This window comes from Pyrus communis, chromosome 2, assembly GCF_963583255.1.
Source record: "Pyrus communis chromosome 2, drPyrComm1.1, whole genome shotgun sequence".
Lineage (NCBI taxonomy): Eukaryota > Viridiplantae > Streptophyta > Magnoliopsida > Rosales > Rosaceae > Pyrus > Pyrus communis.
Genome location: NC_084804.1, coordinates 4,915,658 through 4,927,273, shown reverse-complemented (window position 1 = coordinate 4,927,273; position 11,616 = coordinate 4,915,658). Strand labels below are relative to the sequence as shown.

Below are 11,616 nucleotides of genomic sequence, written 5' to 3'. Positions count from 1 at the left end.
TTATTTGACATTGCTGAATTCTCTCATAGAAAAATAGGGATTTTTGGCCAATGGGCTTCACAGAATCACTGTTGGGTCATTTTGTTCCCAAGCAGCTCATTACCAAAGCCCAAATTACAAGCCCTAAGAATCATCCACGTGTAAAACCCTCACGACATTAGCAAATCAAACGCCGAGTCCAGAACCTTCTTGGAACAATAAATGTCCCGATCTGCCCCTCCCAACTCCCTCCCCAAGCTTCTAGCATTTTCCGCGACACCCAAAACATAAGAACCCTTATAAAATTTTACAGCCCATTACTCTGGATAAGGAACTAGCAAACCAAAGCAAGAAAATGGCGGAGGAAGTGGCGCTGGATGTGGAGGAGCTCCGCCACCTTCAGAGCATCGCGAAACGACCCCGTGTGATCGACCTCATTTCCTCTGAGATTCGCACTTTAGAGAAGAAGGTCCCCATTTTTTTTGTATCTCTACTCTTTTATTTAGTAATCAGCATTTGCTTTTTAATATATATTTTTATATGCCTCTAACTTGGGTAACTAAATTTTTGCCACAATATGATTGCTTTGGTAATGTCCCCAATTATTTGTGTGAAATTTGGTTTTTATTACATGACCCACAAAAAGAAATTATGAAAAAGTTGTAATTTATTTTAGAATTTAGTATGAAGTGAATGCTTAAGAGAAATTTTTCAATTTGTCGGGAACATGGACGGGTGCATCGTTTAATAATACAATTGATTTGAAACTTTGAAAGAAAAAAAATAATTAATTTACAGCCACTTATATCAGGACATTTGGTGTACTGAATAGTGTTTTAGCACGATTTCTCAAAATTTGAGCTCAGTATAATTTATGCCTATGGATTCTTTTTATCTGTACTGTTGAAGTTTGATTTGGCATGTGGCCGCGCCATGTACCCATGTTCGAATCCCGCCGTAGACTAGTTTAGAATGTCGTCTTGTCAAATTTTTTATTTCAAAACAACTTCATAATTTTGTCTTAGCTTTGGCGTTTTGAAATGTTGTAATGCTTGAAATATAGTATAAAATTTTTATGGTATCTTGTAAGGGATGAGAGCATGTTAGGATCGTATGAACCCGCCATTTCTAGGCCAGATGTGGAATCTTGCTACGTTTGCTTATGGGATTATGGTAGTTAATGTAGTTTTTGATCGTTGCAGTTGTCACAAGAGGCTGTTCCTTCACCTGCATTGCAAATCCCAACTCCAGCTTCAACTGCTACTGCCACCCCAGCTCTGCATTACACTACGCTTTCGTCGTTCAGCTGGGACCAGGATAATGATAAAGTGAAGGTGGGAACGTATTCCCCGTGTGTTTTTGCGTTAGGTTTAGACTGGTCATGTGTTTTCCAATTGCTAATTTTAGGTTTCTTCTGTGTTTCTCGTGTCGGTTTGATCACCTTTCCTTTTCTTGCAGATATACATTTCTCTGGAAGGAGTTGATCAGGAGAAGATAGAGGCTGACTTCAAGCCTATGTCGTTGGACATCAAATTCCATGATGTGAAAGGAAAGAATTACAGGTTCGTTTTGCCTAAGCTGAACAAGGAGATTAATCCAGAGAAGTGTAAGGTGCTGGTTAAGCCTACAAGGGTTGTTATCAATTTGGCTAAAACTTCAAAGGATTACTGGTTGGACTTGAAATTTAAGGAGGATAAGGTACATTTCATCGTATCTTTTGTACTCTCCTGTTTTATGCTTTGGCGAACGGTGGAAATGGGAACTCATAGTATCTTTTGGACTTCCCCGTTTTATGCTTTGGCAAATGATGAAAGGGGAACTAAATGTTTTAACGTTTTGGTCTTGCAGTTGAAGCCGAGCCTGGATAAAGAGAAAGATCCCATGGCCGGAATTATGGACTTGATGAAGGTGAGGTTACGAAACATGTACATTGTCAATACATGAAATGTCAATACTATATTTCTGCTCTGCTTTTGTTAATTATTGTATGCAACTGAACTTGTAGAACATGTACGAAGAAGGGGATCCGGAGATGAAGCAAACAATTGCCAAGGCGTGGACCGATGCAAGGCTTGGAAAAACCGGCTGATCTACCGAAGGGGTTTCAACTAAATATGGAGCTGAGTCATTGTTTTTGAGTAGTTTTCTTTTGTTTATATGATCTTAATGCTCAGTGAGTTCTTTCGCGGTATGATGGTTTGCTGTGTTGTTACGAAACTCTGTTGCACGTAGCTTTTCCAGAGTTCTATATAAAAGATTGAAAGGATTTCAGTTTATCAGAGCAGCTTGTGATGGCAACTCGCCGAGTAGCCCTAGTTGATGATCTGATGTGTTTTTGTGGGATTGGAAGGGTGAATATTGCATTCTGGAATTTAGGGTTTAATTTTTGGTACGGTTCGACTGTGACTGACTGTGACATTAGGGTTTTGGTGTTTTTGAGGTATATGATATGTGGATGGTTCGCATGTTGGAGTTAGGGGTTAGGGGTGTTGAGTTCTTGCATGATGGCGTAAGTTTAAATTCAATCGGTAGTTAATTTAACATCTAATTTAATAAAATATATCATTTCACAGAAAAGAGAAAAAAAAGGAAAAAAAAATCCTCTCTACCAAACATGTAAGAAGAAGAAATGAACTTTGCTCAAATGAAACTCAAATCCAATGTTTTAGAAGGCGAAGCCTAGGCGTTTCAAATAATAAATTTCTTCACTAGGTGAGAAAACCTAACAACAAAAAAATGCCTCAGTCGCCCAGGGAGTTCAAGGCTACTAGAAGCGTTTTTCTCACCGCCTGGCCACCCAAAGGCCGCCCGGGCGCGGCCCAAGGCTGTTTTTCAAAACATAGCTAAAATATAGCATATTGGAAAAGATGAACGGAGTAAGGCAAAAGAACTTGTAACTTTGGCGCACCGTGGGAGCACAAACTTGAATTTGAAAGATTAAAGCCAATCCCGACTAATCTGTTCTTGCATCAACTCGGAATCACAAAAATCAGAATCGTAGAAATACAAAACAAATAACCTAATTCAACCGAAAGAAGCAAACTTTTTATTCGGTTTTACATGAATCACCCTTCTCAGAACCCTATAAATGTGGAATAGGCAATGATAATCTAGTGATCTCCAAAACCACGAAAAGTACATCTAACCATACAAGACGATGGATTGGGTGCCGTCATTGGAGTATTTGACTACCGTAATCTGCATTGAACTTCTCGTAACGATGAGCTTGGAGATGAGCAGACGGCCTTGTGTTCTTCAAAGCCGTCTCAATATCTTCGGGTTTGATCGGTCCAACCTTAGGCAGTTCTGCAACCACAAACATCAGAATTGCAGGGTTAGAGTTTATGTTAAACTTAGATACATCTAAGTTTTGTTAAATATTCAAAGCAACTATTTTTTAGAGTCACATACCATCCTCAGGAACCGTCTCCTCTTTGTCTTCAAGGAATGTCATTACGCGTCTCAAGGGCTGCATGGCAGCCTCCTTGCAAACCAATCGAATATCCGAACCTGAGTATCCTTCTGTCCTATCTACCAACAAATCATAAGGAAGTTTCTCCTCATCAGGCTGTGCTGGCAGGAGCTCCTCAAACATGGCTCTTCTTGCTTCTGGTTCAGGCAGAGGCACAAGAATCTAAATTTTCATGGTCAATGGGAAACTCGAATAAAATAGCTGGCTGCAGAATATGCTTGATCATGTAAAAAAAAACTGCCCCGTATTTTGATACCTAGCTAGAAGAGAATGCAGACAAGGGAAAATTGATGTGATACCGTAGTTGAACCTTCCCGTGTTCTATACCATAATCAACCCCAAGATGATCCTACATCCATTTCGACATCTCTAATATCCTGGCATGTAGTAACTAGCACTTAACCAACTCATGCGCTGTTAATGATTGTGAAACTATGATTTTATTCAGACCTAGGAGATTGTAACCAATTGTATAACATGATATGCCAATAATTACAAATTCCATGGTTTCCATGCAGTTGACTTGGAATCCATGCCTAAAAGCATTCAATACAGTTAGTTACAATTGGATATGATTGGGTTAGTTTCAAAAGGATACTCGCTTCTCAAGACGCCGGAGCATGGCTGCATCCAGTTCCCAGGGAAGATTTGTTGCAGCCAAAACAAAAACAAGTTCACTTGTCTTCGTCAAACCATCCATCTGCAATCTAATACAAGCTAATCAATTTTTGAACACACACAGTTGACATGTACAAAACTGAAATATCCAACAGTGGGTCTGATGCTCGGAACCAAGACAATTAAAAGTTCTAAGCACAGTGTTAACATAGTTTTCAAACGTTATAAACTGATACGAAGCAGAAAACAAGATTCTGTGATCTACACAGTAACATATGATGGAAGAGAACACAAAGAAAGCAGCAATCTTTAAAAACAAACATCACCTGTACGAGTAGCTCTGTCTTTAGACGCCTACTTGCTTCATGCTCACTTCGTCCTTCACCACGTTGACTAATAATTGCGTCAATTTCATCAATAAATATAGTTGATGGTGCATGGTGCCTAGCAAGCTCAAATAACACCTTCACTAACTTCTCTGAGTCGCCTGAAAAATCATCAAAATTCAAGGAAATATTAAACGGATAGGAAGCTCAAATAATAAGGTGGCAAATTTGGACCCTACTAAATTCGTCCGCATCCATTTTATGACAAATAAGCCACAAAGAAGCATGACCTCCAGAAAATTGTTCAACCTAACATACCACGCCATTTACTGACAACGGACGATGCTGAAATGTTGAAAAATGTGGTCTTGCACTCTGTTGCAACAGCCTTGGCAAGCATTGTCTGCAATATCAGACATTAAATTAATTTTTATTCAAAGTATCATTGTAAAAGATTAACTGGGGTTGTGCATCAAATGGACTCTGGAAATTCATCTTCATTACAGAGGAAGTTTTTCGTAAGAACTCATTAACAAATTAATTTTACAAACCCATCTCCCAATCCCCCACCCCCACCATGAGCACTTCATCAAGGAAAGGTACAAACGCATTAAGGATAACAAATTTTCTTGGGTAAGCAAATAGAAGAGCAAATATTGTATAACGAAAGCACGGAAAAAGAAATATAAACAATCAATAGGATTGGAAAGAATTACAAACCTTTCCCGTCCCTGGAGGGCCAAAAAGGAGAATACCCTTCCACGGTGTTAAAAGTCCAGTAAAGTACCTACGGAAAATAGAAAGATCAGTTTGACATTGGAATGATTTTGCATCATGCCATCATTCATTCTGGTTGTTTTAAAATTTTATTCCAAAATTTCCAGACAAACAGCTGCAAGAAACTGTATCAAAAGATTCTAGCATATATTAATTAATTTAGCTTAACATGAAGAAAAACATTTGGTACTCCATGAATTTAAAGAATTTAGCATGAACACGATTAAATTAAGTTAATATTGGTTTCAATCTCACAGAAAAAAGGAATGTAAACTGAGACCATGGTTCACTAGTAGACAACTAGCAATGCAGCAATCTTATTCTTTTAAACTTTACGAACAAAAAATAAAGGAGTAACATAAAAATGCAAGAACAAACACGTGTAACTGTGTATAAAATAAGTACATGAGGTGCTCATTAACCAGACGTACTTGGGATATTTAATTGGCATGACCACAGCTTCTTTGAGCAAACGCTTGGCATTCTCTAATCCCTTGATGCTTTCCCACTTAACATCTGGACTACCCCGAACTATATCCCTGCACAAGACATGATAAATTAATGACAAAACTTTCAGGGTGCAACTGTAATCATCCTTGGCCACTGGAAAAAATATATGCAACAACAGTAACTTGTATTCCATCATGTTAAGTCATTCGTGTAAAATCACCTGCATAAACTCTCTCCTAAAGAACGCATTTCTGCCGATTCAAAAGCAGGTAAAAGGGACTTCTGCCTGTGGAGTCCACAAAAAAATGTCAGTAGGTTCTTAAAGGAACATTCTTCAATGAAATTTAATATGACAAACGTAAAAATGTCATAACATTACTTAACTAATGATAGCTAATACAAGACATCCAATAAGAAAAGTTGTGAGAAATCATACGGTATCTCATCATGCTGATCAGATAAGACTCCATTTGAGTGAGTCGCGGAGCTCCTACCCTGAAAAACAGACAAAATCGAAGAACAAATGAATCCAACTCTACAAAGTCCATGCAATGAGTCAAATCCAATACACCACGTGATAAGATGAAATCCACTACCTGGTTTTGAAATTGCCCATAGATGGCCAAGTCAGCTGTTCTCTTCACATGACCATTCCCATTCGCAGTCACTCCGGAACTACTCCCATTACTCACAGCTCCATCAGTGGATTGCCCGTTTGGCTGCGGCTCCGGCGCTCTCTTTCTACCAAACTTGGCATCATAAAACAATTTAAAATCCTAAAAATACAAATAATTTTAGCTGAGATAAGTCTACGAATTCTTGATTCAATCCTACCCATCAGATCAAGATTCGCAAGTACACAATCTCAACAACCAAAATTTAATCCAAATCTACTCAACTCTAAGTATATAATTAATCCCAAAACAAAAAATTATATTAGAATAAATTTGAGATCAGTGAGCTCATATTTGTGAGCAGAGAAAACAGAAGCAAGCAGGACAAACAAAAATAGAAATTGGGTTTCTTCAGTTTCTAGTTCCAACCCAGAAAAAGCTAACAGCCACTCTACTCATAGTTTCCTTCAAGTCTCACACTTTTAAAGTCAATTATCCAATCAACAATATTTTCCCGGGAAACAAACAGAAAATGGTAGGAGAATTGGTGAGTGAGTACCTGAAAGGACCAGCGAGTGGGAGCAGGCTCGTCGGACATTGCTCAAACAAATCTGGAGCGGAGAAAAATGAGAAGAGAAGAGAAAAAGGAGAGACTTGTGGAGATCTCTCTATCTCTCTCAGCGTCTCTCTGTCACTCTGGTGAATTATTATACAGCTAAAAAAAATTTAAAAAAAAACCATGTAGAACAAAACGCACGTGTGATTTCTGAATTTTCATTATTATTAAATTGAGAAAAGTTCTCCATTTATTTATTTTTTTTTTCGGTGAAATGATTTTGGGGAGGTTTGGTTTGGGGTTTTAAGTGTGTCAGTCTCACTCTCGTTTTAAACAAAAAAGCTAAATGGTCTTATAAACTCCAACTTTGGACATTGTGAAAGTAAAATCGATAGATAAAAACAGAAACGATGGTTGAATTTGAGTTGGTCAACTCTACACGATATAAAACATAAATAATCTAAAATTACATTAGTAGTTGTAAACTTTAAAAAAATATAAAATAAAATGAGAAAATTAAAATACCTTACACTTTTTTTTATATTTTTAAGGTTAAACATTTATTCCTTTTAAAGATTTAATTAAGATGTTTTAACCAATTATTACCTCAATAATTTTCTATTTATTCAATTTTCATGTCATTAATTTAAATGCATTTATGTAGAGGCGTAAGACCATCTCCAAAGAAAATGTTAAATATTATTTTATTACTTAAATAGAGTTTTAAATGATTGTAATTATTAAAAAAAATGTTGAAACAAAAACGTTTTATTGGTTGAAATGTTAGTGGAATAAGAAACCCACTATTAAAATGAATTAAAAATAAATTTGGCATTGATGTCAAATTTAACATCAAATCACTAAGCCTTCAAATCCAATCAACAAATAACATTTCGGTTTGAGAGATTTTTTATGTCAAATATGTACAGTAGCATTCCACCTTGGATTTTGATATCTCATTTGGAGATAAGCATCTCCAAAGGATATGTCAATTTTTAAACATCAAAATGATAGTTGATAGTTTAGAGCATTTCCAAATGAGATGTCAAATTTTAAATATCAAAATGATAATTGATAGCTTATGTGGCAATTTGACATTTTTGTACAATATTTTGCTCCACCTGATATGTTAAATAATAATGTCATTTAATAAACTTTTTATCTTTTTGTGGAGTCGAATGATTAACCAATCAAATATTTCAAAAACATAACAACATTTATTATATATTATATTAATCTATTAAAATATCATTTAATAAATTTGACATCTCAAATTTGACAGCAAAAGGCTTTGCCTTCAAATGACTCAGCACCACCTAAGAAACTGAAGGCTCGGTTGGAGAGAGTTTGTTGCCATTTTTTACTGTTGTATGCCTACGTGGTAATTTTGACATCTTCTTTGGAGATGTTCTAAGGTAACTTAGCAACTAACTGCTTATAATATAGGAATTTAATTTCATCAATACGCATTAAATGACTTTTTTAAATAAATAAGATAGAAAAATTAATTCAACTAATTCCTCATTATGAGTATTTAAAAAAAAAATGTCTCTATGCAAAAAGTCAGAATACATACTTTTCTTAAGAAAATTTCATTAACTATTAAAATTTTACGTATATATACATAAAAACTATACTTAAACTTATGGTACATTTGAGAACAAAAGTACCGACTTTTGGTATGTTTAGATTCTAAATGTACTGAGAAATCAAAAGTACTGAAAATTCAAATGTGCCATTGTCAGGTAACTTTTTTGGTATGTTTAGATTTTAAATGTACCGAAAATCAAAAGTATAGAAAATCCAAATGTACCATAAAAACCAAATGTGACATTGTCAGGTAATCCTTTTGATACGTTTAAATTCCAAATGTACAAAAAATTCAAATGCAACATAAAATTGAATGTGCCCATATTATAAGTAACTAGACGTAGCAATACCTATATTCTGTTTTGGGGTCTTTTCTTTTAAACAATCACCTAGCAATTTTTTTTTTATAAATACTGTACTCAATTCACAAAAAAAAATTAAAAAATAAAAAATAAAAATTTATAATAAACAATAAAATAAAATCTGGCAGCACCATAATAAGGGATGAATAATAAATGCACAGATATAGGATAATAGGAAAAGAAAAGAAAAAACAAAACAAAATGCCCAAAGAAGAAGTTGTGAATCTTTCTCCATACACTACTCGTTTTTATTTATTTTTTCCTTTTTAATCCAATCATTAATATGTCATTTAGTACTACGGTCTAGAGTTATTTTTCTTCATTTGTAAGTGAGATGTCTTATATTCGATTCTCGCTAAAGGCGAATTTGAACCACATTATTGATAGCTTAGTGTGAGGCTCTCAGCCTACCTCCTCTTTTTTAGTGTAGATAATATCGTTTATTAAAAATAAAAAAATAAAAATCAATCATCAATATTTTTTTAAGTATAGACTATATATCAATCTACATCACCATACGAGTTTGCTTTCTCAACCCTTAAATTTTAATTTGGGGCAGATTACCCCCTGAACTTTTAATCAATTTCTTCCATAAATTTTAATTTTAGCTAATCACCCCTAAACTTTTATAATTGACCAATTTCTTCAATGAACTTTGATATCCCCCTGAACCCTAATATTCAAACAAAAGTGTATGGAGTGAACTAGTGGATGAGAAGAGAAAGGAAAAAACAATATGTTGTCCACATTAGAGATCAAATTACATTTTTGCAATTATAAACAAAAGTTCAAGGAAGAATTTGACCAATTATAAAATTTATGGAGAAAATTGATCAATTATAAAAGTTCAAAAAGATAATTTTCCAAAATTAAAGTTCATGGCAAAAATTGACAGCTCCTTACAAGTTCAGAAAAGAAGAAATCGACAAACGAACTCATTAACTAACTTATGATTACACAAAATTAAAGGATTTGAAATAACAAGATAACTCAAGTGGTGGATAAGACCTTCTTCTCCAACTCACTACATCTCAAACCCAAACCCCTTCATTAATGAATTAGTGTAAATTATCCAATCGTTTTAACGAGAAGATAAGTAACACCAACTTTTTCTTCTTCTTTTGGGTAGAAAAAGAGTGGCAAAAAATCGCGAGGTAAAAATAGTGATGGCCTCGTCCAATAAAAAATGATGGACTAGAGCAGAGTTCGTAATACGTTATGGTCTTGGGTTCAAACCTAATGACCCGTTTCACTTTTATCATACTCTTTACTAGCCCAACCCAAGACTAGGTACCTGGACTCAGTCCAATTGGTTACCTTTTTTTTCATAAGGAATTGATATTCCTTTTCGAAAAATTCTGTTTACACCTAATATTAGTCTCTAGACATCCAGTTTTTTTGGACACCCATTTTCAAGAGAAATTATCAAATATAGCAAAAAATTACTTTTTAATTTCAAAAATATCAATTTTTATAAAAACTTTCAAATATATCCAAAATTTCACTGAAATAGACATAAAAACTCTTAATTTACACGAATAACCAGTTGTTGACTAAAAGACTTGTGCTATATGATCAAGTGTTGCTCTCCCTAATATTTTTGTCCTCTTTTATTTATTTTATTTTTCAAATGAAGAATAAAATTCTCTCTCAATTTTAAGTTTAGAAAACAAAATTTTAATCCTTAAATAAGATGAAGTTTAGAAAAATGTTTTATATAAGATTAAAAATTGATTTTAGTCCCTATACTCTATTTAATGCCAGCATATTAAATGTCTCTCTTTTTTGTTTATAATTTTATGGTGTTCATAAATTAAATTTTATGAAAATATTATAAATTTTAATTCTCATTATGGTAAGTATCTTATATAAGAAAATATTTTCGTAAAGATTCGAACACATGTTTTTGCATATTTTCTTATGTGCCACTAATTCATTACAATATATTTAGATACAAACATTTTGGTATACTAGGTTTGTGAAATCCCGTTCCCGGATTTCACTGTTATAATCTACGTATTGTTATTATTGAAATTTTATGTTATTTTTCGAGAATTTATATTAATTTATTTGAATTTAGATTTTAATTAAACTAATTACGAAGTTTGAAGTTTGGAAATTAATTAATTTAAAATCTGTAGACCTTTCGAGGTCACAATTAATGTTTTCAAATAAATCTCGAAACCACGAGCGCGTAGGCGAAAACTACTTGTGAGTTCGGATTATAACGGTATAATTACGGACATTTGAAGCTGTTTTTCTAAACTTTAGATTTTAAGTTATTTAAACTCTCACCTTGTGGGAAAGAAGGTGAATCAGATTAGTGATTGTGGACCAATTAGACAAATGGCAGGAGGTCAATTAGGCATGTGTATTTGTGGACCAATCAAAAAATAAGGTGTGGAAGGCATCAACCAATCAGAGAGGAGGGGGAGAAAGTAAAAATCCCGACTCTCCTTTAGAGGAACTCTGTGGAACTCTCTCTGTTTTCTACTTCCAGATGATCTCATCAACTCCAAGGGGGAAGAAGGAACAAGGATTCTCAAAACTGAGATCCCCATAATTATAAAATATTGAGGGGGAAGTCCACACTCTCACTCTTGCTCTGAGGCAGAGCCACAAAGGGAGAATCTCGTTTCAATTTGCAACGGTGGCCATTCAATTGCAACAGCAACAACAAAGGATGCTGGCAAGTGGTGAGGTTTTTTTTTTTTTTATAAATTTAGAATTCTGTTGATCTGTATGATTGTGGTTGTTGATATTTTTGGGTGCTGAAGAGTGTGAACTGTGGGTGTTGGCAAGTGGATATTTTTCGTTGGGTAGATAAATTCATGTATGCTTGCAAGGTGTTTGATTTAATACCCAAGAGAAC

At 34.5% G+C, this 11,616-nt stretch overlaps 2 protein-coding genes across 3 annotated transcripts; one reads left to right on the top strand and one right to left on the bottom strand.

Annotated features, from left to right (window-relative positions):
- Window positions 1-217: 217 nt before the first annotated feature.
- LOC137726151 (uncharacterized) lies at window positions 218-2,255 on the top strand. Its single transcript, XM_068465031.1, has 5 exons — window positions 218-448; window positions 1,182-1,313; window positions 1,438-1,677; window positions 1,828-1,887; window positions 1,985-2,255. Exons 1-5 carry the CDS (start codon window positions 335-337, stop codon window positions 2,066-2,068), a joined length of 630 nt encoding a protein of 209 aa, XP_068321132.1. The 5' UTR covers window positions 218-334; the 3' UTR covers window positions 2,069-2,255.
- A 638-nt stretch (window positions 2,256-2,893) lies between these two features.
- LOC137726284 (uncharacterized) lies at window positions 2,894-6,935 on the bottom strand. Of its 2 annotated transcripts, none has more exons than XM_068465187.1 (11): window positions 6,796-6,935; window positions 6,219-6,371; window positions 6,059-6,117; window positions 5,843-5,908; window positions 5,604-5,711; window positions 5,116-5,182; window positions 4,714-4,798; window positions 4,396-4,556; window positions 4,050-4,151; window positions 3,391-3,613; window positions 2,894-3,285 (listed from the first exon to the last, which is right to left on the bottom strand). In XM_068465187.1, exons 1-11 carry the CDS (start codon window positions 6,832-6,834, stop codon window positions 3,152-3,154), a joined length of 1,197 nt encoding a protein of 398 aa, XP_068321288.1. In that variant the 5' UTR covers window positions 6,835-6,935; the 3' UTR covers window positions 2,894-3,151. The 2 variants fall into 2 exon arrangements, with proteins under 2 accessions (XP_068321288.1, XP_068321287.1); XM_068465186.1 differs by having other exon boundaries at window positions 6,219-6,398; window positions 6,796-6,925.
- Window positions 6,936-11,616: the final 4,681 nt, after the last annotated feature.

Excerpts from the sequence above, each read along its gene's own strand:
- LOC137726151 (XM_068465031.1), top strand. The coding sequence starts at position 335 with ATGGCGGAGGAAGTGGCGCTGGATGTGGAGGAGCTCCGCCACCTTCAG. Across the intron at positions 449-1,181 it reads TTCGCACTTTAGAGAAGAAG|TTGTCACAAGAGGCTGTTCC; the intron begins GTCCCCATTTTT and ends TGATCGTTGCAG. Across the intron at positions 1,314-1,437 it reads AGGATAATGATAAAGTGAAG|ATATACATTTCTCTGGAAGG; the intron begins GTGGGAACGTAT and ends CTTTTCTTGCAG.
- LOC137726284 (XM_068465186.1), bottom strand. The coding sequence starts at position 6,834 with ATGTCCGACGAGCCTGCTCCCACTCGCTGGTCCTTTCAG. Across the intron at positions 5,712-5,842 it reads TTAGGAGAGAGTTTATGCAG|GGATATAGTTCGGGGTAGTC; the intron begins GTGATTTTACAC and ends TGTCTTGTGCAG. Across the intron at positions 4,799-5,115 it reads GCCCTCCAGGGACGGGAAAG|ACAATGCTTGCCAAGGCTGT; the intron begins GTTTGTAATTCT and ends CTGATATTGCAG.